At 39.0% G+C, this 24,059-nt stretch overlaps 1 protein-coding gene across 1 annotated transcript in view; it reads left to right on the plus strand.

The window, feature by feature from the left end:
- rnf150 (ring finger protein 150) overlaps positions 1-24,059 on the plus strand; it is a 79,524-nt gene that overhangs the window by 40,022 nt on the left and 15,443 nt on the right. Inside the window, 3 exon segments of the mRNA NM_001142081.1 lie at positions 11,195-11,266; positions 13,113-13,195; positions 22,131-22,227. Of these exon segments, the coding sequence (NP_001135553.1) occupies positions 11,195-11,266; positions 13,113-13,195; positions 22,131-22,227 (252 nt within the window).

A 24,059-nucleotide genomic window follows, 5' to 3' on the forward strand; every position in this document is an offset into this window, starting at 1 on the left:
TTTAAATAGGGATATGATGAAATATCAATGAGAGTGGGTGTTTTGCTGTACCAATGTCTGCTAAGAAAGCTTGATGTATGATATTTAAAGGAACAGTAACACCAAAAAATGAAAGAGCTTTAAAGTAATAAAAATATAATGCACTGTTGCCCTGCACTGGTAAAACTGGTGTGTTTGCTACAGTAACACTACTATAATTTATATAATAAGCTGCTGTGTAGCCCCGGGGGCAGCCATTCAAGCTGGAAAAAAGGAGAAAAGGCACAGGTTACATAGCTGATAACAGATAAGCTCTGTAGAATACAATAGTGTTTTATCTGTTATCTGCTATGTGCCTGTGCCTTTTCTCCTTTGAATGGCTGCCTCCATGGCTACACAGCAGCTTATTTATATAAATTATAGTAGACTTTCTGAAGTAAACACACAACTTTTACCAGTGCAGGGCAGCAGCACATTATATTTTAGTTACTTTTATACACTTTCATTTTTTGGTGTTACTGTTCCTTTAAACAAGATATTTAAAATAATAATCCCATTCCCACCAAGCACGTAATAAAATATACAACAGCAGTTCAATAAATTGGCAATAAATCTCAAAGGCAGCACCAAGTTGGCTTTCTGTACCTTGCTCCTTGGTTTATTCTACAGAGCAATATATAAACACGATTTAACATTTAGATTTTCATAGTCATTTCTGCTGATATTTTGTACTGTGTTTTTATCCCAACAACTTCATTTATCTCATTTCAGATGTATATTTTCATACCTGTTTTATGGGCGTGCATGTCTTTATATGTTATTTTAAAATTCACTGTCTTATAAATCAGTAGCTTTTGTATGACAAAGCTTCACTATATTTATGCTAGTCTTGTTTGTTTAGTTGGTTAGTATGGGTTAAAGGGGCCATCAGTGCGATCCGACAAATCCCTCAAATTATCGTAAGGTTAGTGGGCACGGAATGATCGCACATCTAGCTATTTTTCATACAACATCAGTCAGAAAATCGATCGGGCACATTTGAAAATATTCGTCATTAGCAATAAAATTTGCCCATTGTCCAATTGTTTGCAAGACCAACCAGGTAGTTTTCCTAGCTTCAACTAGACGATATTACTTAAAGGAGAAGGAAAGGCTAATAAAGAGTTAGTCTCAAGCTGCAGGCATACCTTCAGTTCTCTCAATTGTCCCCCTAAGTCTCCCCATATTTCTCCCGTTCAGATGATCAGAAGCCTCATAGGAAAAAAAAACACTGAGCTGTGTAAAGAAAGTTCCCATAATGCCTCACTCCTGCACAAAGACCAAGACCGGTGTACATGCTCAGTTTGTAAGGCTATGAGGAAGCTTCCTGCTGATTGGCTAAGATCACACATTCCTAAGGGGGGGTTGAGGGAGTTCTTAGCATGAGGAGGGAGCATGAGAGAGGAGAGAGCTGTGTGTCTCTGGCACAGGAAAACAAAGAGACAACAAATCCTGTTTCTTTTGACAGAGGACTGCAGCGATTCTGTGAGTGCTTATGGCTGTATTTACATAGGCATTTCTGATAAAGCTTACTAAGTTTTGACCTTTCCTTCTCCTTTAAAATGGTCATTTTCATTGATGGACAAATCTTACTTTTTAACAATCGTTTCAGGATAAGCTTGGTTGAACAAAAAGATCTTTTAAAAATATTAACATGTATGGCCAGCTATACAAACAAGGCCGGTTTTAAAGCCGGCGAGCCCCTAGCCTGTTCACAAACCCCCCCACCAACGCTTGCAACGCTGCTTGCCCCCCCCACCTGCTTGCACCTTACCTACTCCCCACTGCTGATGCTGCTACTACTAGGGATTGGGCAGGCAGGAGATTTAAACAGCTGTCAGAATCTTTCGCCCAGACACCAATACAGATGCAGATGACTTTGTGACCTGCTCACAAATCCAGGCCTGCCAGTTAAAACATTAACCCTTAGGAAATACAATTTATAAATTTAGCATGTTATTTTAAGTAGCAAGTGTTGAGAGGCACATGCAAGAGCTTTAGTATGAGAGTGTTCCAATGTCAGAGGGGAAAATGTGACATCCAAGTTTGCATGTTTGGTCAAACATGCAAACAGGCAAATGGCTATATTGACTACTTGCTCTTGGGAGGTAATTTTACCAAACTGGCAACTCTACCCTTAGTTCACTTGCTCTCTGTCTTAATAAAGTGCAGCATGTTTCTAACCAAACAGGTTCTGTACACATACAGTGGTGTGAAAAACTATTTGCCCCCTTCCTGATTTCTTATTCTTTTGCATGTTTGTCACACTTAAATGTTTCTGCTCATCAAAAACCGTTAACTATTAGTCAAAGATAACATAATTGAACACAAAATGCAGTTTTTAAATGAAGGTTTACGTTATTAAGGGAGAAAAAAAACTCCAAATCTACATGGCCCTGTGTGAAAAAGTGATTGCCCCCCTTGTTAAAAAATAACTTAACTGTGGTTTATCAATTTCAATTTTCAATTTCAATATCAATTTCTGTAGTCACCCCCAGGCCTGATTACTGCCACACCTGTTTCAATCAAGAAATCACTTAAATAGGAGCTACCTGACACAGAGAAGTAGACCAAAAGCACCTCAAAAGCTAGACATCATGCCAAGATCCAAAGAAATTCAGGAACAAATGAGAACAAAAGTAATTGAGATCTATCAGTCTGGTAAAGGTTATAAAGCCATTTCTAAAGCTTTGGGACTCCAGCGAACCACAGTGAGAGCCATTATCCACAAATGGCAAAAACATGGAACAGTGGTGAACCTTCCCAGGAGTGGCCGGCCGACCAAAATTACCCCAAGAGCGCAGAGACAACTCATCCGAGAGGCCACAAAAGACCCCAGGACAACATCTAAAGAACTGCAGGCCTCACTTGCCTCAATTAAGGTCAGTGTTCACGACTCCACCATAAGAGAGAGACTGGGCAAAAACGGCCTGCATGGCAGATTTCCAAGGCGCAAACCACTTTTAAGCAAAAAGAACATTATGGCTCGTCTCAATTTTGCTAAAAAACATCTCAATGATTGCCAAGACTTTTGGGAAAATATCTTGTGGACCGACGAGACAAAAGTTTAACTTTTTGGAAGGTGCGTGTCCCGTTACATCTGGCGTAAAAGTAACACAGCATTTCAGAAAAAGAACATCATACCAACAGTAAAATATGGTGGCAGTAGTGTGATGGTCTGGGGTTGTTTTGCTGCTTCAGGACCTGGAAGGCTTGCTGTGATAGATGGAACCATGAATTCTACTGTCTACCAAAAAATCCTGAAGGAGAATGTCCTGCCATCTGTTCGTCAACTCAAGCTGAAGCGATCTTGGGTGCTGCAGCAGGACAATGACCCAAAACAAACCAGCAAATCAACCTCTGAATGGCTGAAGAAAAACAAAATGAAGACTTTGGAGTGGCCTAGTCAAAGTCCTGACCTGAATCCTATTGAGATGTTGTGGCATGACCTTAAAAAGGCGGTTCATGCTAGAAAACCCTCAAATAAAGCTGAATTACAACAATTATGCAAAGATGAGTGGGCCAAAATTCCTCCAGAGCGCTGTAAAAGACTCGTTGCAAGTTATCGCAAACGCTTGATTGCAGTTATTGCTGCTAAGGGTGGCCCAACCAGTTATTAGGTTCAGGGGGCAATTACTTTTTCACACAGGGCCATGTAGGTTTGGATTTTTTTTCTCCCTAAATAATAAAAACCCTCATTTAAAAACTGCATTTTGTGTTTACTTGTGTTATCTTTGACTAATAGTTAAATGTGTTTGATGATCAGAAATATTTTGTGTGACAAACATGCAAAAGAATAAGAAATCAGGAAGGGGGCAAATAGTTTTTCACACCACTGTATGTAAGGCTCCAATAATGATGGTCAGTTTGATCTAGCGAAGTCCAAACAGGTCACTTGGATATGAGTGCATTATGTAACGTGTTCATTCAAAACATTTAAAGATGGTGCTTGATGGTGTTTAGAATAAAGCGGCATGGCAGGTGCCTTGGAGTGAATGAGTTATAACACAGATTTAAATATAGTAACCATTGTCCTAAGTTTTTTTTTTCTTGCTGACCACTTTTCCCTATCCCTGTATTTCTCCCATATATAACCCTCCAGTGCTTCTGCTAAATTTCCCTGCAATCCCCATGTGGTTTCTCATTTTGTATTTTGACCTATTAGAAAAGTATGTGAGCTCTCTCTCTCTGTCTAATTAAATACCTGTGCCCATTGTCTAGTCAAGGAAGTAAGAACTAAGCAGTATCTGATGCATTTTATAAACTTGCTGCCAAAATGTGCTGTTATATTGCAGCTTATTAAACTGTAATGTATTTTATTTTGAAGAGGCAGTATTTGGAACACATTAGCGAAGGTTAATTATTCTAAGATTACATGAATGAATACACAAATTATGGAACCAGTTAATGGTGCAAGGCACTCATTTCTTGGTCAAGGCACAAACAAGCTGTCACTGAAGAATTTCTTGTAAAATGCACCACAGGCCCAAACATGTGATGCCCTGACCTCTATAATCCAGTAAAGCAAGACATTATACCTTTGCTCCATTATTGGAGGTGGATTATCTCTTTAATTGTTTTCTTTTGCTTTTCCATATTTTCTTAATGCAGACTATCAGTGACTATGAAAAACTTTCTGTCTGTGCTCCATGTTAGAAATAGGCAATAGATAGATTCAAGCTGTGCTGTTCAACTGGTGGCCTGCAGCCCCCCATGTATGGCCCCCCACCTGTCTGGCTGCAGTGACTGCTTATCTATGTGTAAGCTTTACATGTTATCAGGTCTGAGATTAACCTCTCTGCATTGTTACACTTCAGATTCAGGCTGTAAACCCCTGCATTATTCACACCTCAGATTCAGGCAGTAAGCCCCTGCATTGTTCACATCTATAACACACATTGTTCATATATTGTTCGTTGTTAACACATGAAAGCCATGAAGTCCCTCCATTGTTCACATCTTTAAGGCCCTATATTGGGGCAGGCATTCTATCCTACTTACAGAAGGAGCTAAGGGTAGAAAGAAGAGGCACATGCCTGACTTGCTTTTCACTTCTTAATTGTTGCTATGGGTTACTGCATCTGGGCAAACTTAGTGCCTTTTATTACATATGGGTGATAGAATCTATTATTATACCCAGAAGTGTGGCATCTGCGTGTAGCATGACCAAGGTTCAAAGGGGAAATGCAGAGAAAACTCAAAATCTCAGCAAAAACCTTTTCACATATAACTGCTAGAAATATTCTGTAATTTAACATTGTAGAAAATAAAAAACATTGAAAAGAAAAGATTCACAAAGATTGGGATTTAACAGTACAAAACGTTTCATTGACAACAGTAGAATCTAGTAGTCCTTTTTCAAGACTGAATTCTTCTTTGGCTCTAACATGTAGATCAGAGCTACTTCAATTAGAATTTAGATGTAGCTCTCCTACAGATTTTTCTCGGGAATGCCTGATGTTTATGTTTTCAATTGGATTTGCATGAATATACAGGTCCTTTTCAAAAAATTAGCATATTGTGATAAAGTTCATTATTTTCTGTAATGTACTGATAAACATTAGACTTTCATATATTTTAGATTCATTACACACAACTGAAGTAGTTCAAGCCTTTTATTGTTTTAATATTGATGATTGTGGCATACAGCTCATGAAAACCCAAAATTCCTATCTCAAAAAATTAGCATATCATGAAAAGGTTCTCTAAACGAGCTATTAACCTAATCATCTGAATCAACTAATTAACTCTAAACACCTGCAAAAGATTCCTGAGGCTTTTAAAAACTCTCAGCCTGGTTCATTACTCAAAACCGCAATCATGGGTAAGACTGCCGACCTGACTGCTGTCCAGAAGGCTATCATTGACACCCTCAAGCAAGAGGGTAAGACACAGAAAGAAATTTCTGAACGAATAGGCTGTTCCCAGAGTGCTGTATCAAGGCACCTCAGTGGGAAGTCTGTGGGAAGGAAAAAGTGTGGCAGGAAATGCTGCACAACGAGAAGAGGTGACCGGGCCCTGAGGAAGATTGTGGAGAAGGACCGATTCCAGACCTTGTACAGGCGTGTGCAGGAAATGGGCTACAGGTGCCGCATTCCCCAGGTCAAGCCACTTTTGAACCAGAAACAGAGGCAGAAGCGCCTGACCTGGGCTACAGAGAAGCAGCACTGGACTGTTGCTCAGTGGTCCAAATTACTTTTTTCGGATGAAAGCAAATTTTGCATGTCATTCGGAAATCAAGGTGCCAGAGTCTGGAGGAAGACTGGGGAGAGGGAAATGCCAAAATGCCTGAAGTCCAGTGTCAAGTACCCAGAGTCAATGACGGTCTGGGGTGCCATGTCAGCTGCTGGTGTTGGTCCACTGTGTTTTATCAAGGGCAGGGTCAATGCAGCTAGCTATCAGGAGATTTTGGAGCACTTCAAACTTCCATCTGCTGGAAAGCTTTATGGAGATGAAGATTTCATTTTTCAGCACGACCTGGCACCTGCTCACAGTGCCAAAACCACTGGTAAATGGTTTACTGACCCTGGTATTACTGTGCTCAATTGGCCTGCCAACTCTCCTGACCTGAACCCCATAGAGAATCTGTGGGATATTGTGAAGAGAAAGTTGAGACACAAGACCCAACAGTCTGGATGAGCTTAAGGCCGCTATTGAAGCATCCTGGGCCTCCATAACACCTCAGCAGTGCCACAGGCTGATTGCCTCCATGCCACGCCGCATTGAAGCAGTCATTTCTGCAAAAGGATTCCCGACCAAGTATTGAGTGCATAACTGAACATAATTATTTGAAGGTTGATTTTTTTTGTATTAAAAACACTTTTCTTTTATTGGTCGGATGAAATATGCTAATTTTTTGAGATAGGAATTTTGGGTTTTCATGAGCTGTATGCCACAATCATCAATATTAAAACAATAAAAGGCTTGAACTACTTCAGTTGTGTGTAATGAATCTAAAATATATGAAAGTCTAATGTTTATCAGTACATTACAGAAAATAATGAACTTTATCACAATATGCTAATTTTTTGAGAAGGACCTGTATACACATTACTTAAATATTACATTTTGATTTTCTTGATTTTGGCTTTTTTGGAGAGGAAGTTATCTTTCTTTAAACAGCAAAGAAGGTGTCTCAGCATTTTGTTTTTTAAACGTACAGGTGGAATTTCAGTTACTGCAATGCATTTCATAAGCATATGCTATTGCATAAACCCCACAGTCAGAATTATTAGTCTGAGGATCAACTTTTAGAAATTTCAGATTTTTTACAGGATCTTTAAGCACATCCTTATAGCATTCTTTGATCTGCTTTAGAGCTGGCTGGGTGAGATCAGAAATAGAAGCACTGTCTGCAATCTCTACACCTTTCTGAAGCAGGACACAACGCAGTGCAGCCCTCTATATCAAAGTGAAGTTGCACAGACCTGCCATGCACAGGCTCAAAGGAATAGATTGACTCTAAAATGGATTGCAGGCCTTTTGTTTTAAACTGTTTCTTTAGTGAGATTTGTGCCATGTCGGTGATCTTGTTATTCATCTTCTTTTGTTAAAAGGGTTGTTCACCTTTGAGTTAATTTCGATTTATAACTTCCCCATTGCCATTGCCCTTATACAATCACATTTACAAAAAACTTAAAATGTGTAACGTGTGCTGAAAATGTGATTAAAACTACATATTTTTTTTAATTAAGAAAAAAATGGGGTGGTGTTCCCTTTAGATTTGTTGAAGGGGGCAGCCCCTTAGTGAAGCACCTAACACCTTCTCCTATTCACACAGGTTGTAGCACATTATAGCACATGCATTATGCAGAAGGCTGCAGTGCTATACATAATGAATCCTTTTAATAAGCGCTATACTGGTCAACCCTCTTCCTCGTGCTACGGCTTCCTGTTGCTCTCGCCATTATCCAGCCTTCCACCCCCCTCCAGATTCTACAGTATGTCCTCTCATTCACACTCCTACAGATACTGTAGCTGCTCAGCATCCTCACCCTCTTCTGATCTGCACCGCTTTTTGTGCCATGTTTGGCTTCAAACTGCTAGCAGCCTTTAGTGGAGATTCTTCTCATCATTGCTCTTCATTTCTGCTTCAAGTACATTTATACTTAAAACAGGCATTCGCTATCAAGGTAGAGACCCAGCCTTGAAACAAAGCAAGTCTGTTTGGCGCTACAGGGAAATTTGTATTTAGATGTAATAAAAGCTTCATAAGATTTTATAAGCACTGTGCAGGATTTTGTTAAACATAGTACAGTATTGTGAGCACTGAAACAGTTGATACTGTATGTGTTCACTGGAGCTTACACAAGCCTTGAAAAAACTGGCTTTTAATGAAATCCTGAAAGTGTTCATAAACATTCAGCAAGATTTCAGGACCCAGTAACTATACAAGAGCAAGATTCAAAATAGGCCCTGGCATTTCAACTATACAGAGGCAATGGCATCAATGGCATCTTACAGCAGCCCCTTTGGCATTTGCCAGAACCCACAGATTGCCAGTTCTGGCCTGTTACAAGAGTCAGTGCAAACTACACATCGCTTTTACAGAAAGTACAATATAATGAAAGATAATACAGCGTTACCCATGCCATTATCAGAGATTTCTTTGATTTAATTAAAGATAAAGGTCACCTCAATAACTGGTTACTTTTCAGTAAAACCTTATCAAGCTGTTTAATATAATATTTCATAACATTGCCTAATTACCCTCATTCAAGGAGGTGCAGGCAAAGAGAATAGCTTTTAATTGCATAGAAATAACATGATCTTTGCATTTTAAAAAAAAAAAACCTTTCTAAATACCCACTTGATATATTTGTAAACTCAGCATTGACATGACTGGTATATGATTACTTTCAATCAAGGGGATTCTGGGAGTTTGAGTCTGACAATAGCTGGAGGGCCCATAGGTTAAATATCCTCTCAGCAAAACTATTGCTGTCTCAAGAACTACACTTACATGGCAATGTTTATGTAGTGTTTGTTCTGATCTACTGTATGAAAGTAATGCTAGCTCTCAGAGGGCTGCAATTATTTGACATCCCCCACGTATGAGCTTTTATTATATTCTGCTTTTATCGCAAAGGTAGGAAACCTAAGGTGGTATAATATAAAGCATATAGTGCCTTCAGCTTCCAGAAAATACTGCTACAATTACAAACCATGCATTTCATATATGATTCATAACATATATTAAACCAAATTCATTCTTGCAGAGAGATTCTTGCTAATGAATAAGCTGTAAAGCAGAACTTGGATATGCTGCCATGAGTATAAGGTACATCTCACTAAGGGGTAAATTTATCAAAATGTGGGTATCGAGCTTAATACATAAAAACTCATCCACGTTCTATTCATTCATAGGATTATTAGAAGTATATTTCTCCTTGTGGATTGTAATTCTCCTTGTAGATTGTAAGCTCTTTTGGGCAGGGCCCTCTTCACCTCTTGTATCGGTTATTGATTGCTTTATATGTTACTCTGTATGTCCAATGTATGTAACCCACTTATTGTACAGCGCTGCGGAATATGTTGGCGCTTTATAAATAAATGTTAATGTAATGTAATGTAATGTTAATAAATGGGTAAAAGTTAGAGTTCATCAATGGATAAATACACTGCTTAAAATTCTATAGGAATAAATAGAATGTGGGTGAGTTTTTATGTATTAAGCTCTAAACTCACATTTTGATGAATCTGCAAAATGCACAAAGATAATTAACTATTATAATCAACTATTTAAGCCATACCAAGACTGGTGATACTGTGCAAAAGAAATTGTGTCTTGAATAATACCAATCCCAAGGGCCAGAAAAAACAACTGATAAGTCTTACTGCACCAAGAGCTGCAGGTGCTTTCACCATTCTGGGCTTGGTTGCTCAAGTTGATTGGAGTACTGTTCACATGTTTACTGCAAGCAATTCCAGCAATTTATTGACCCCCCCCGGGCCAAGCCTAGACTGATAGAGGGAAGCACTGCTCCAGAACTGGAGTACAATAGAGATCAGAAGCCCACTACCTAATGCTTTACTGGGCTAGGGAGATGAAAAATGGATGGTATAAGTCACTGATCCCCAACCAGTGGCTCACGAGCAACACGTTGCTCACCAATCCTTTTGATGTTTCTTTCAGTGGCCTCAAAGCAGGTGCTCATTTCCTAATTTCTGACTTGGAGGCATAAAGCTCATGTGTACTGTGAAACCTCCTGTTGCCTGCCAGTCTTCATGGGACTATTAAATAACCAACCCCAGCCCTTATTGGGCACCCCCTTAAAAATTTTTTCATGCTAGTGTTGCTCCCCAACTTTTTTATATTTAAATATGGCTCACAGGTACAAAAGGTTGGGGACCCTTTGTATTAGGAAATGAAAAGCTGGGCATGGCTTGAAATGTTAGCTTACATGACCTCCAGAGCACACAGCTTTACTAGTTGAGTATTTCCCACAGTGCAGGGTAACTGCTGTTTAAACCCATGCTTGTTATTGGGACTGTCTATGATTGGTCTGCATGTAGAGCACTATTAATAAACCTGTTGTGATTTCTTACAATAAGTGCTGAGAAATGGCAGCCCAAGAACAGAACGTTCCCAGACTTGACTTCTAACACCTTAAAGTGCTGGCTTTTGCTGAAATATAGTTGTTGATGAGAAAAAAAGAACTGCTGGTTTCTGTGCCTGCTTGTAATAATTCTAAGAATGCTCATCCTAAGCTGTCATTGTACATTGTATGCCAAGGATATAGTTTTCTTTTGCTGTAGAGTTAAATATGATCTTGCTTCTGCTCTTTTTCCTATTCGTGGAACCATTTATTTTATCCTTTATATTTATGAATAATACTAAATCACAGCCAAGTTGTCTTGTTAAAGGTCACCTTTAATCCCATTAATTATCCCTTTAATCATATTTTTTCCCCCCAGGCTATTTGAGCTTGCACTCTGGTTGGGGGACATAATAGTTTTTCTTGAAAAAAATATTCCCTGCCAGCGCAAGGCTACGCACACCAAGAAAAACTATTGTTTCCCACCACCGGAGAGCTGGCTCTATTAGCCCACACCTCTGGTGGGGGAAACAATATGGTGATAGGTGCACTTTAAGTCTTAGAATTTAATATCTTTCAGCAAATTGTCTGGAAATGGCTGCAAAACTGAACATACTTCCTGTTTGTTTGCTTTTCAGAGGCGACTTGGAGATGCTGCTAAAAAAGCCATCAGCAAATTGCAAGTCAGAACCATCAAGAAAGGTGACAAGGTAAAAATACAAAATACGGCTCTTTCACCTTTACACATATTATAGATAGACCTGTTGCCTTTGGAAACTAAGGGTAATGTCCCACGGAGGGATTAGTTGCCCATGATTGATTTCTGCTACCGTGGGCGAGTAATGTCTCCAATATTTTGGAAAACCGAAATGATGCTTAGGCTTTTCCACTGGCGATTTCCTTTGTTGCTTGTGGAAAGGCAATTTGAAGAGATTAATCGTCCGTGGTAGCAGAGATCTGTCATGGGCAACTAACTCGCTCTGTGGGACATTAGCCTAAAGGTAGGACTTCAGCAGAAGTCAGATGTATTTACTAATTTACCAGTGTCAGCTGGATGCAATTCATCTGCCAGCTTTATGATGAAATATTGCATGTTGCTGATTGTTACCAAACCAGTGCTTTCAACTGTGAGGGGTTTATTTGTGGACTGTAGCCTTTCAACTTTAGCCTGATATTTCCTACTGTATTGTTTGAGTGGGATGCTTAATGCATTTGCAGTGCCAATAACTAATTTTGCTTTGTGTTAGTATCATTTTCCTTTACTGAAGTGTAAAACTAATCAGCAGTGCTGGGGCAAGAGGTACTTAGAACTTAGAGTAGACACCCCTCTCTTTTCTCTTCTGCCTACCCCTAGTTCTTAGAACTGGTTACTTTCCAGTATCTCCCTGCACTTTTCTCTGTATATGAGCCTATATTTACTTATTTCCTAATCCCCATTGCTACACAGGTTTCCCAATACAGACAGCTGTGATAGAGTTAGAAGAGCAGTGATGTGAGGTATTTTGTCTATTACTTCACTTACAACTAAACTTTTCCACTTCCATCTTATTAGGCCACAAAACCTCCCACTACAGATCATAGGCCTCATTTTCCAATAAGGGGCAAGGTGCAAAGGGTACCAAATTAGTGCCAAGCGTTTTGCACTTTGCTTTAGTGGAATTTGCACCTGTGAAACAGAGGTGTATTTTTGGATTATAGAGGCGTACCATTATCTGTATGCAGCGATGCTTGTGGTTGGCTGTGCAGAGGTTTTTATTTAGCTTTTTACTTTTATGTATCTGGTTGCTATAGCAACCAGGCAGTGGTTTAAATGACAAACAGGATTAATAGGATAGGGCCTAAATATAAATAACTAATACAAAGTAACAATAACAATAAAATTGTAGTCTCACGGAGTAATAGTTCTATGGATGACTGGGTCACTGACTGCCATTTAAAAACTACAGTACAAGGTGGCCCAAAAGCTGAGTTGCACTTTGAATAACAGCTGTTTGTACGAAACTGTTACCTGTAAGTATGCTGAGGTTCAAGGGTATTCTGTACTGCCCGTATATATAGTAGCAGCTGCCCATTGAACTATCCCAATGTATTATTCAACTTCATGGTTATGACTTTTTCTGTGAAAGCAATTAAAAATATTTACATGTTTTCCAGGCAATTGTTGTTTTGAAAGTGACACATATGTTGGGTGAGGTCTGGGAGCTTATTTTTTAGGCTTTTATGGTGGCCATCCACAGGCAGATTTCAGCTGCTGATTCTGGTCCTTCAGAGAGGTCCCCTTATCTGCCTGTGTATGAGCACCAATGATGGGCCTACCCGACTGATATCTTACCTAAAATAGATTGGGCTGGTTTGACTTTTCCATTGGATAAGCTCATTGATGTGGTCCTCGGTCTGACGGCATTTTGGGCATAGTAGGCATATTGGTAGAAGATCCACTTGTTTGGTGACCTTGCCAAACTAGTGGATTGCAATGTGTATGGCCTCCTTTACTGGCTAATGGCTTACTTCGCAGACATTAGCACAACCCTAATATGATTGTCTTCTTGTTTACAGGAGACAGAGCCAGAGTTTGATAATTGCGCTGTTTGCATTGAAGGTTACAAGCCTAATGATGTTGTCCGAATCTTACCATGCCGGTGAGTTGATCTAAAGTTGGCACAACTTATGGGACCATATGTGAGCATGAAAAAATTCCAAACACTACAATGTACAGTACTTACTGATACAATGAGCTCATTGTAAATGGATTTAAATGGCTGCAGACTTTCTTTTTAATATTTACTAACTGATTTGGCTCCAAGCGTATTATTGATGGATAACAGCTCGTCTTATGAGAGCACCATTCATAGCAGTGTAGCAAAATAAGCTGGGTTTTATAAGAATTCCTGTTTAATCAAAATATTCTTTCCACTTAATATAGTATAGCTTCATATTTTATATACAGACGTGGAACACACACACAAGGGTTTGTTCAGGAACTGTTTATTATAATGAGACAAATAAAACAAACAGAGGTGTCGTGATGTTTCATTTATCATTATCAGAAGCATTGTTGGGATTATGTAAGAAATGTTAAATTATGGTATCAATCATGAGATGGCTGTGCTCCATCAACAAGGATTAGAACCCCACCCTTTCAAAAAGCCAGTTAACATTAGCTTTACCCTCTGTGAGCTTTAATCCTGTGGACATTTTTATTTTATACACACTGGTTACATGTAAGCTTTCTGCCAATCTGCCCAGGCATAAATGAAGGGAAAAATGTCCCCAGCAGCACTGATATTGTTGGAATGGACTTGTGATGTCTAGGAAACCCTACGCCATAATATGTCCCTTTAACTAAATATGTGTCAGCTGTAATTTAGAGATAGATATAGTAAGCTGTTTGCCTTTTGCTTTGACCCGACTGCAATTATGCTGGAAAACTGAGGGGTTTTTTTACGGGATTGGATGTTTGCACGCAGCACTGCATTTGTAAATGAGCTTTTATATGTTTATAAACTTGTTATGAGCTAACTAGTTCCTGAACCATTAATGTATCTCACAGTGGGGGCTTTGTGGCAGATAATACAAATCTGACAAACTCTAGATATGATTTTGATGTGAATTTCACTAGCCACATGTTTGCTAAATATGCTTGCCTCGCCTACAATTAAATCAGATAACAGTAAAGGTGGCTTACATTGTCCTACACCTGTCTCAGCTTCCTGACTTGCCTGTTACTAGGGTGGAAAGGGAATAGAATGCCATCAGAGGGCCAAGATGAAACAAAATCCAGTTAGAGGTAACAGTGAGAGGAGCCAGAAGCTGAGGCATACACTGGCAATCTAAGCACAAGAGGCTGGAACAACACAATGTAATACGTCTACTGTTTTGAGCTTTTTAGTCAAAGTTTCTCATAATGAAAAGGAGTACAAGACAGCACACTTCATCATGCTGTATGCGTAAGTGCATTAATTTTTCCTATTTACTTTAACTGTAAGGGAAAGTGCATTATTATTTATTATAAGCCCAAAATAAAATATGATAGCCCCTTCCCCCCATTTGCTGTGACCATGCCATATTAAATTGCCACAAGATGTGGGTTTATTTTGTGTAATCAAAAACTACATTACTGGTCCCTGAGACATTATTGTATTCCTCTTCATCACTGCTCAATGGGAATATTATAACATTGTGTCACTGCTCCTTGGAAACATTAATGCCATGCTGCTCCCACATGTATTACAATTCCCTGAGAACATTGTAACATTGCATCACTGCTGCCTGGGAATATAAAAAAAAACAAATAATAAATTTTACCAATAAATGTAAATTACAAACCCAATTCATGTGTTGTTAAAAACGCCTTTCTTTTTTCTACAGCTATCCAAGTTCATTGGCTAAGATTCTGCCTTTTTTGGCAGGATTTGGATCCAGCCAAATGTGCCTGGCCAAACTGAATCCTTAGAATCACATACATTTTGGCACATGTGCCCAGGATCACTTATGGTTGTGGGAAAATGATAACATTGGTAGAAAAATTATAACATTTTATCAGTGCATCCTGGTAATGTTGCATATGTGCTCTGTTCTCTCTTCACTGCTTTGGAGCAGCAAGTACATCATGTCTCTTTCCAAGTATGGGGTAAATTGAATGCTATGTTTAAAGGGACTTTAGTCATATACATTCTGTGCACAGACACTGGCAAATAACATCCAGTCTGAACATTAGTGCTTGCTTGAGCATTTGTGTAAAATGAATAATTCTACTGCATTACATGCAGTCCATATACTTGCTTACAGCCTCATACAAGTTGAATGTATATATATATATATATATATATATATATATATATATATATATATATATATATATATATATATAGTTTGAGCTGAATAATCAGCTAAATAGACACATGCATAAATACTTTACAAAATCAGAGGATTTGTTAAATTTATATGAGTGTGACCAGCATCTGGAGATTTTCAGAGCCAGACATAATATGAGAATTTGCTAAGTAATACTGTAATAATGTAGCCATTCCGTTCTCTGCCACTTTGGAATCTTACCATTTAGTTTCACATTGCACATTTTATACTTTAACCATGTCTGAAAATGCCAAATATCGCACTCTGTAAAGATTGCTGGAATGGCTAGGAATGATACTATCTGCAGCAATAAATAGGTGCTAAGCGAATAAAATGTTGTTGGTGTTGTGGAAGTGCAGTAGGTATTGAGGTGCAGAGATTCCAAAGAGAATCTCTGCACTAAAATAAAATTTTTCTATGTGTCTTCCCTTGGGTGTTGGGCAGTGACCAGACTCCAGAATCCACCCAGCAACCATTAGCCTAATACAGAGCTCAAACAATAATTACACCCCACCATTTTTCATCCCTATAACAAAATATATTTCCCATTTGCACAAACAGATGCTCAGTATTATGTCTTACTTAGCAGAAGGACATTATATTACATAATTTGCATATTAGTATAACCAAGTGGCAAAACAGAACAGGGTTTGGCTACAGGAATGATAAAGTTTTGCTACACCCAACATTTGTGGTCTTCTGGGTAAGTCAAAACTTTGTTTTTTTTTAAAGCAGTGCTGACAAAGCAATGGAAGATTTCTGTCTAATACAGTGCAATACCAGGACCCAATGGTTTCTGTAGGGCTGATTAAGTAAGCTTGGCACATGAAAGTCCAAAAACGGATGCAAAGCATTTTACAAACTCACAAACCAGGGACTGTAGTCCATATACTGACTCGCCATTGGCACAAATGGTGCCATAACTATTAGCACTCCATCATATTGGCCACCAAATAACTGTCGGTACACACTGGGCTAACACATAAATGGCCACTACCAGCAAGACAACAGGCTCAGTTAAAAAAAAAGTATACTCAGGCAAAGTCTTAATGGAAAATAGCCCATATCAGGGCCTTTAATAGCAACTGGTGGATACTCAACAAGCCCCTCCCCTAAAGTGCAAGTGACATCTGAACATGATATTATTGGAGTTCCACAGCCAGACCATCACCATTTCAACCAGAGTATTTTAATCACTCCCTGTTTAAATCAACATTCAGCAGACACATGTTTTGTCCCACCACCTGGGACTGTCCTGCTCAGAAAACATCAGGCAGCTTTGGAAAACAAAGCGACACGTATGCTCTCCCACTGCCGATTCACTTTATTGCTGGTGAGAAGCCATTTCAGGGAGATAATTGCAAGTGCTAGCCAAGATTTAACTGCGGGTGACTAATCTCCCCATGTGCCCTTCCCTTAGATACAGGAACGTTTTATTCTCTAGAAGATTTTTAAATCTGACCATCTGCAGTTAAATAGTTAATTGTCCCAGGGACTAGAAAACAGTTTTGAATGTGTTGTCTTGCTTAGTAAGCACAGTGAAAATACATTGCTAATAATAATAGTCATTGCATGGCAGGCCTAATGTCCTTAATCCCCTTTTTGATATGACCCACGCCTTCTTAGTGTATAAAGTCTAAGGAGCTCTTTACACATCCATTACAAGTTATGTTATCTTAACAAAAACCAGACTTTTTTATTTAATGATAAAAGTAAAAGAATGAGGGCAGAATGAGAGGGAGGAAATGGGAATGCTTTCATGCTAATGCTCATAACCAAACTCTTAAGAAATGCTAACAATGTTATTGCCTAGTGACGAGCAGACCAATAAAGGTTATTGCGGGATGCAGACAAACTCGTAATTCCCTTCCTAGGCAGTCCCACATAGTTTGCAAATTAAAAACAGAAATGGTAATGTAATGGAACGTTTACTGTAACCTCCTCCATACACATTTACAGCTTGGCTGGGAGACATGGCAAAACACAGGAAGTTCTTACAAAAACTTGGAATGCGAGATTTCAATAGACGTGCGCTTTTCCCGTTAATACAATGCCGGGTTTCACTCAGAAAATGTATTTTGAATAAAAACACAACAGAACAGTATATATTTTCTGAAAGCTGGAAACTGTGCATGAAGATAATCTTAAATTCTGCTGGATCTAAGAAAAGGGAATATAAAGAGCAAATGTATTCGTTTGGTGTTAGGATGAATAAATACCAAAGCATGTCATACAAGGTGAGGTCATTTGCTCCCTATCTTTTAAAAATGTGTGTTTCATTTGGAACACTACTGGGCGGATGGCGGATCGTACAAACTAAAATGCAACTTTTTCAGTTGATTATGCACATTAGAATTCAATCATTATATACTTTCAAAGCCAGCCAGTGAATTGCTTTGCAAAATCATGGAATCATGGAAAGTTTGGGCTCAACTAACTCATTGACTGGCTAAACTACACACATGCTAGCTTTCCAATCTCATGGAAGAAGAAATTAGTGAATACACTGAAAAATATCCAAAATCTTAGGATCTTGCCCCACTTACCTCAGTTATAGGGTTATGTAATAGGCTCTAATTTATCCCAGGAGCAGTAACCTATAGCAGCCAATCAGCAGGTAGCATTTGCTGGTCACCTGTTTAAAAACAAATGTCTTATTGATTGCTATGGGTTACTGTTCCTGGGCAAACTTAGTGCCTTTTATTATATATGGGGGTTATTGTATTCGTTTATCCTGGTTATTCAGCCTGGAATTACATTCTCAATAAACATAACTGATATAATATTTCCTCAGTTTATTAGATGATGTCAGTGTGTCCTAGAATGACAGAGCAGCAGTTTCCATTGTATGCCCCAGAGTTCATGCTGGCAGTTTTCCACTGGAACCTCTTGGTAATACTTTGAAAATGTGAAGATCTGGATAATAAGAGAGAAGATTGCTAGGCCTTATAGTGCACACCATTAATACATGTGTGGCTGTGGTGTCATATTGTTATATCTTTGTCTTTTTCCTTTCAGAAAAAAAAAATCAGTATTTACATTAAATGTATTATTATTATTAGCTAAATGTTTTTCTTATGGGAAAACAAGAGAAAACATTTTCTGTACCGAGGGAGGCTCTCATGGCTTGCTATTAAATATTTCTCCCAGCAGGAAGATTTTTTGGCACGTTTTCAAATTAATATTTTGACATGATGTTTGTAAATTTGCAACAAATGTGCAGTATATTATAATGGCTTAAACAAACTGAGAACAGGAAAAAAGAATAATGCTTTCATATATAGCAGGAAAACACACATCACAAGAAAGTAATCATGACTTGAGAGAAAAAAAACATAAAACAAAATTCTTCTTGAAATCGACTTTATTAGAAAACTATTTAAACTAGGAGAAAGAAAGACACCATTTATACTCAAACTCCTGTGGGAAAAATATTGCAGTGAATGTTAGTAAATCTGCCCTATATTGTGATCACCTGCTTCCACAAGTATACACTAAACAGAGATTATTAGGTAGTAAAGCTAATTAGAGAATGAGAGTGAAGCAAGAATCCGAGGGGGGTGGGGCAAATGGATACACCTCTTTTATTAAACACAGTTCATATGCTCATCGTCTTGAAATATTTAGAAGCATGGAGCTTGGGACTTATTTTATACAGTATAAACACAGCTCAGTACACACGTGGGATATTTTTATAAGCCCTGAGTAAATTCCTACATCTTCCTCCATCTAGAGCACACCAGACTGATAGAGAGGTTCTGTACATGCTTCCATTAATTCCTGCTTTCTGTTGTTTTTCCCAGCCTAGCAGAGTTTGTGAATGGATTTAAATGCCTTAATAGCTTCCACATCATTGCATTTCTGACATGGGCCTGAGGTCTTTAATTACATTAATAATTTTAGAATACCAGATTAAGCTAAAGGCTTAAGACTAATGTTATTACATTGAGATCTGCTACCCATTCCATGTTTTCATTTTAATCATGCCAAACCATTAACTATTTTTTGCTTTTTTTTAATGCAGTCGTGCAACATTTTAGCATGATTGCAAGTGACGTGTGTGTGTGTATATATACATATATATACACCCTGACAACGGTTCCAGGTGGATTGAAACGCGTCAGTGTTGATGGCAAAATGATGAAATAACAAATATTTTGTTCTTAGGTCAAATGCTAAGCGCTTTGTGTTTTTTCTCTCTCTATATATGTGTGTGTGTGCAGGGGCGATTCTGGACATATCGCCGCCTGAGGCGGCTCCTGTATGCCGCCGCTCCCCAGCGCTTACCTTCTGAGCGCAGGAGCGGGTCCGGGGGCGGTGAGATCGCTAGTGCAGAGAGCGCAATTGCGCTCTCTGCACTAGAAGAGCCGAATTTCCAGTTTAAAAAACGGAAATTCGGCTCTTAAAGTTACCAGGAGCGGCTTTTTGCCGCCCCTGGTAACTGGGGCGCTTCTGCCGCCTGAGGCGAGTTTCTCAACTCGTCTCATGGCAGAAGCGCCCCTGTGTGTGTGTAATGTGTGTATATATATAGATATATATATGAGAGAGAGAGTGAGAGAGACTCTTCAGATAGCACTAGAAAGGCGCTATGAATAATACCCGACAAGGTGCATTGGTGGATTACTTTTTGTGTGGTGGTATAGTTGAAATTGACCAAACTATCCGACCAAATTTAGCCATATATGGCTAGCATGATGCATGTGCACACAGAAGCGGGATGGTGGCGGTAAATCTGCAATGGGAAAAACAGAGAGGCCTCAACAAGTTTTATACAGTAAAGCTGGCAATACACGTTACAATTACTATCGCTTGTATAGATCACTCGCACCTTCCTCTAACGGTCAGGGCTGAATCATCAGATATGGAGGTAGAAACAATAGGAATTCTACCCCAATCTAAGGATTCAGCCCTAAACGCAGCTTTGCTCAAGGGCCTTCAATGGCGCATGATCAAAATCCTTTGTCCCGCTTGATCGACAAGAAATCCAAGGTTTTTGTTGATACCAAATATCATACGAAACCTCATTTTATATGATAATATCAGTGCGTGTATGGCCAGCCTTATACTTTAAAGTGACTTCATTTTATATCCTAGACATGCACTGTGTCCAGCATACGATCAGACATACAAGCACTAGTACTCCCTGTTAATTGGCCCAAGAAACTCAAATCCCTAGGGCATTAACTTAAAAAAAGGTTTTTGCATCAAAAAAACCCTGTTACTAATGTTGGTGCACATTTTTCTGTCATGCATGTATCAAGACACTTGCTATGGTATAGGTCCAAGGCAGAAATGCCACTATGTATGCTCTGGCACTAGTGTGTGTGTGTGTGTGAGGAGGGGATGTTATAATTGTAATGAAAGGACCAGCAGGAGGACCAAAATGTTGAACAATAGTTTCCATTTGAATTTGACCTAAGATTGTAGTTGCATTGAATTCTTCAGATACCTATTTGTAGACCTATTTCTCTAGCTATTCCCCTGCACCTTCCAGGACCAATTTTCTCCAATCTGTTTGCAACAAAGAAGGATTGTAAATTTTCCTGCATAAGTTTTGTCAGATCCTACCGTGGCTACAAGCCCTGCCATGTTGCTATTATGTTATACTCTGATTCTGTCATTGACTTGGTATTTGTTTTAGACATTGATTGGATATCTTGTGGTGTAAATCTGGATATGTGACTAGTCCATGTTGCTAGCTTTGTTCTTTAATTCCCTGTCGGTTCCATGCTTACAGAGTAGATTACACTTGAAGCAACCCAGTTAGAATTAAATATGGGAGTGGAATAGTTAGAGGTCATCTTTCCAACTATGGTAGATTATTAGCAGACAAAAAGCAGTCCCCCTTGTACAAGAGTTTAAATTTAGAATGTTCAATTTAAATGCCAACTCATCCACCTAGGGCTGTAATATAAACTTATGCTACAGGGCTGATTATTAAATTCTACTGCTAATTGGACTGGTTTCAGCGCTGCCATAAAGTAGTTATCCATATTAATTACTAATCATCCTTACATTGTCACATTTATATTCTCTATATACAGTATATTGTGTGTCAGTCCCTAAGCTCAGTAACTGACAGCAGCACAGAGCATGTGCAGTGAATGAGCTGAAAAGAAGATGGGGAGCTACTGGGGCATCTGCAAAGGCTCAGGTCCTAACTACTAAAGGGCTGTGGTTGCCTTGGGCTGGAACAGAAGACCAAAAAAATGTATTTCTTTAGTTAAGCTTTATTTCTCGTTTCAGTGAAAAAAACATGACCCTTCTTATATATTTATATAAATAGGTCTCTGTGTGTGGTTACTCACTTTGAAAAAGGCTGTGGAAGCAGCCGAAACGTTAGTTGGACATTTTAAATAAACAAGCTGTATTCTTCCTACTAAAGGTGCCCATACACCTTCAGATCCAATCGCTGGGTGATGTCGCCAAGCGTGCGGATCTTCTCCCGATATCCCCCACCTACGGATGGGCGATATCGGGAGAATCCAGGCTAATTTGATCGTTTGGCCCTGGGGCCAAATGATCGGATTATAACAACGGATATACAACGGGACTACATTTTTTAACCTGCCCGATCGAGATCTGGCCGACTACCATCGGTAGTGCCCATACACGGCTGATTAGCTGCCGAATCGGAAAATAGACCAAGAGTAGAAGATACTGAGTTTTTCTAATGATTCTTTAATTACATTTCATACATGTTGTTTTTCCTCTCTGCAGACACCTTTTTCATAAGTCTTGTGTGGATCCCTGGCTTTTAGATCATCGCACGTGTCCGATGTGCAAAATGAATATCCTCAAAGCTCTAGGGATTCCGGTAAGTTTGTAGCTAATCACTATTAATATCCTGTAAGATGATTTTTCCTTTAACTTTGTATGAAGTCGCTGAGCCCTGATTTTACATGGAGAGGTTCTTTATGAATAGCAGTCTGTCTCAAAACCTTGTATGAAGCCCCTGAGCCCTGATTTTACTTGGAGAGGCCCTTAATGAATAGGGTTGAAAAGAATAACGCCAATGGGTATATAAGTAGAGTAAACACAATGTTTAAATTCATCAGCAGAACATTTAATACACCCTGAATGGCATGTATAGCCTTTAGAACTGATACTTCTTTGTACTTTATAGTGTGCTGAATATAGTAAATGAAAGGGATTTATCAGTGTGAAACCACGCAATTGACATTTACCAAGTGCTCCTTTATCCTCTGTTTTGGATGTGTCTGTAGTTGATTCGAGTGACATAACCTTTTCCCAAAATATTAGTTATAAAACTACAATTGACGTGTACAGGGCACAAGTGATGAATCACATGCCAGAGCCATGGGGGGAAATGCTCTTTAGCATAAGGAAAAAATTTTGCTTTCTTACATCACAGCCAGGCAGGGAATGACCTGTGATTTCACCCTAGTGCAACTCATTATAGGCTGGTTATGTCACTCTGTTTTGCTAAAGCTTGGATCAGGCAGGTCACTGGGAATTCATCTGGCAGAGGATGCCCCAGTAGTGGAAAAATTGCATTGCAGTGTGCTGCACATCTAATCTCTCCCTACCATGCAATGTGAGCTGGGCACTATGCCATCTTTTTATGTGGATAAGCTGGATACACAACAAGGCCGACTCTGCCAAAGAAAAGAAAGGCTGATTGTACCATTCACCATTTCTTCTTGCATCCATCACCTAATTGAGTCATTTATCTTGTTACACATAAAATACATATACCAAGCGAATCACAGCACTGCATTGCAAAATTAGACTACAGTTCTCAACAAATTCATTTGTTTTGTTAATTATAGATTAAAGTGCTAATAATATATGTGCTGTTTTTAATGGAGCACTATTAGTGCACTGTAACATTTTTGTGCCATTCCTATTCTCCTTGGTTGGTGGGGAAGTACAGGTATAGGACCTGTTATCCAGAATGCTTGGGACCTGGGATTTTCCAGATAAGGGATCTTTCCGTAATTTGGATCCCCATAACTTAAGTCTGCTAAAAATCAATTAAATATTAAATAAACCCAATAGACTTGTTTTGCCTCCAATAAGGATTAATTGTATCTCAGTTAGGATCAAGTAAAAGGTACTGTTGTATTATTACAGAGAAAAAGGAAATCATTTTTAAAAATTAGAATTATTTGCTTATAATGGAGTCTATGGGAGATGGCCTCTCCGTAATTCGGAACTTTCTGGATAATGGGTTTCTGGATAAGGGATGTATTTTTTTTTGTCCTTTTATCACTTCCTGGTACTTATAATGTTTATTCTCCACCCAGAAAACAGAGCTTCTTAAGTAAAAGCAAGTCCTGCAAACCAATACACATTGCAGGGGGTGGGGGCTATTTATGTACACTAAGACAAACATAACTGGCTTAAAGGACAAGGAAAGGTTAATATAAATTAAAAGTAAGTCTAAAGGCATTCTTTTTAAGTACTTACTGCATATCTAAATTCCCAGATCCCTGCTTGCTTCTCTGAGATATGGTGCTGGAAGCCTACAGCAGTGTGAAGACTACAGTGACATCACTGAAATCTCTCTCCCCTTCCTGTAGGCTGCCAGCGGCAGCCTTCCTATTCTCTGAGCATGTGTGTAACTTGATCCTGTCTCCTGTTCTGAGCTACACATGCCCACCAGCCAATCAGAAGCGGATCTGG

The sequence above is a fragment of the Xenopus tropicalis genome, chromosome 1 (genome assembly GCF_000004195.4).
Source record: "Xenopus tropicalis strain Nigerian chromosome 1, UCB_Xtro_10.0, whole genome shotgun sequence".
NCBI lineage: Eukaryota > Metazoa > Chordata > Amphibia > Anura > Pipidae > Xenopus > Xenopus tropicalis.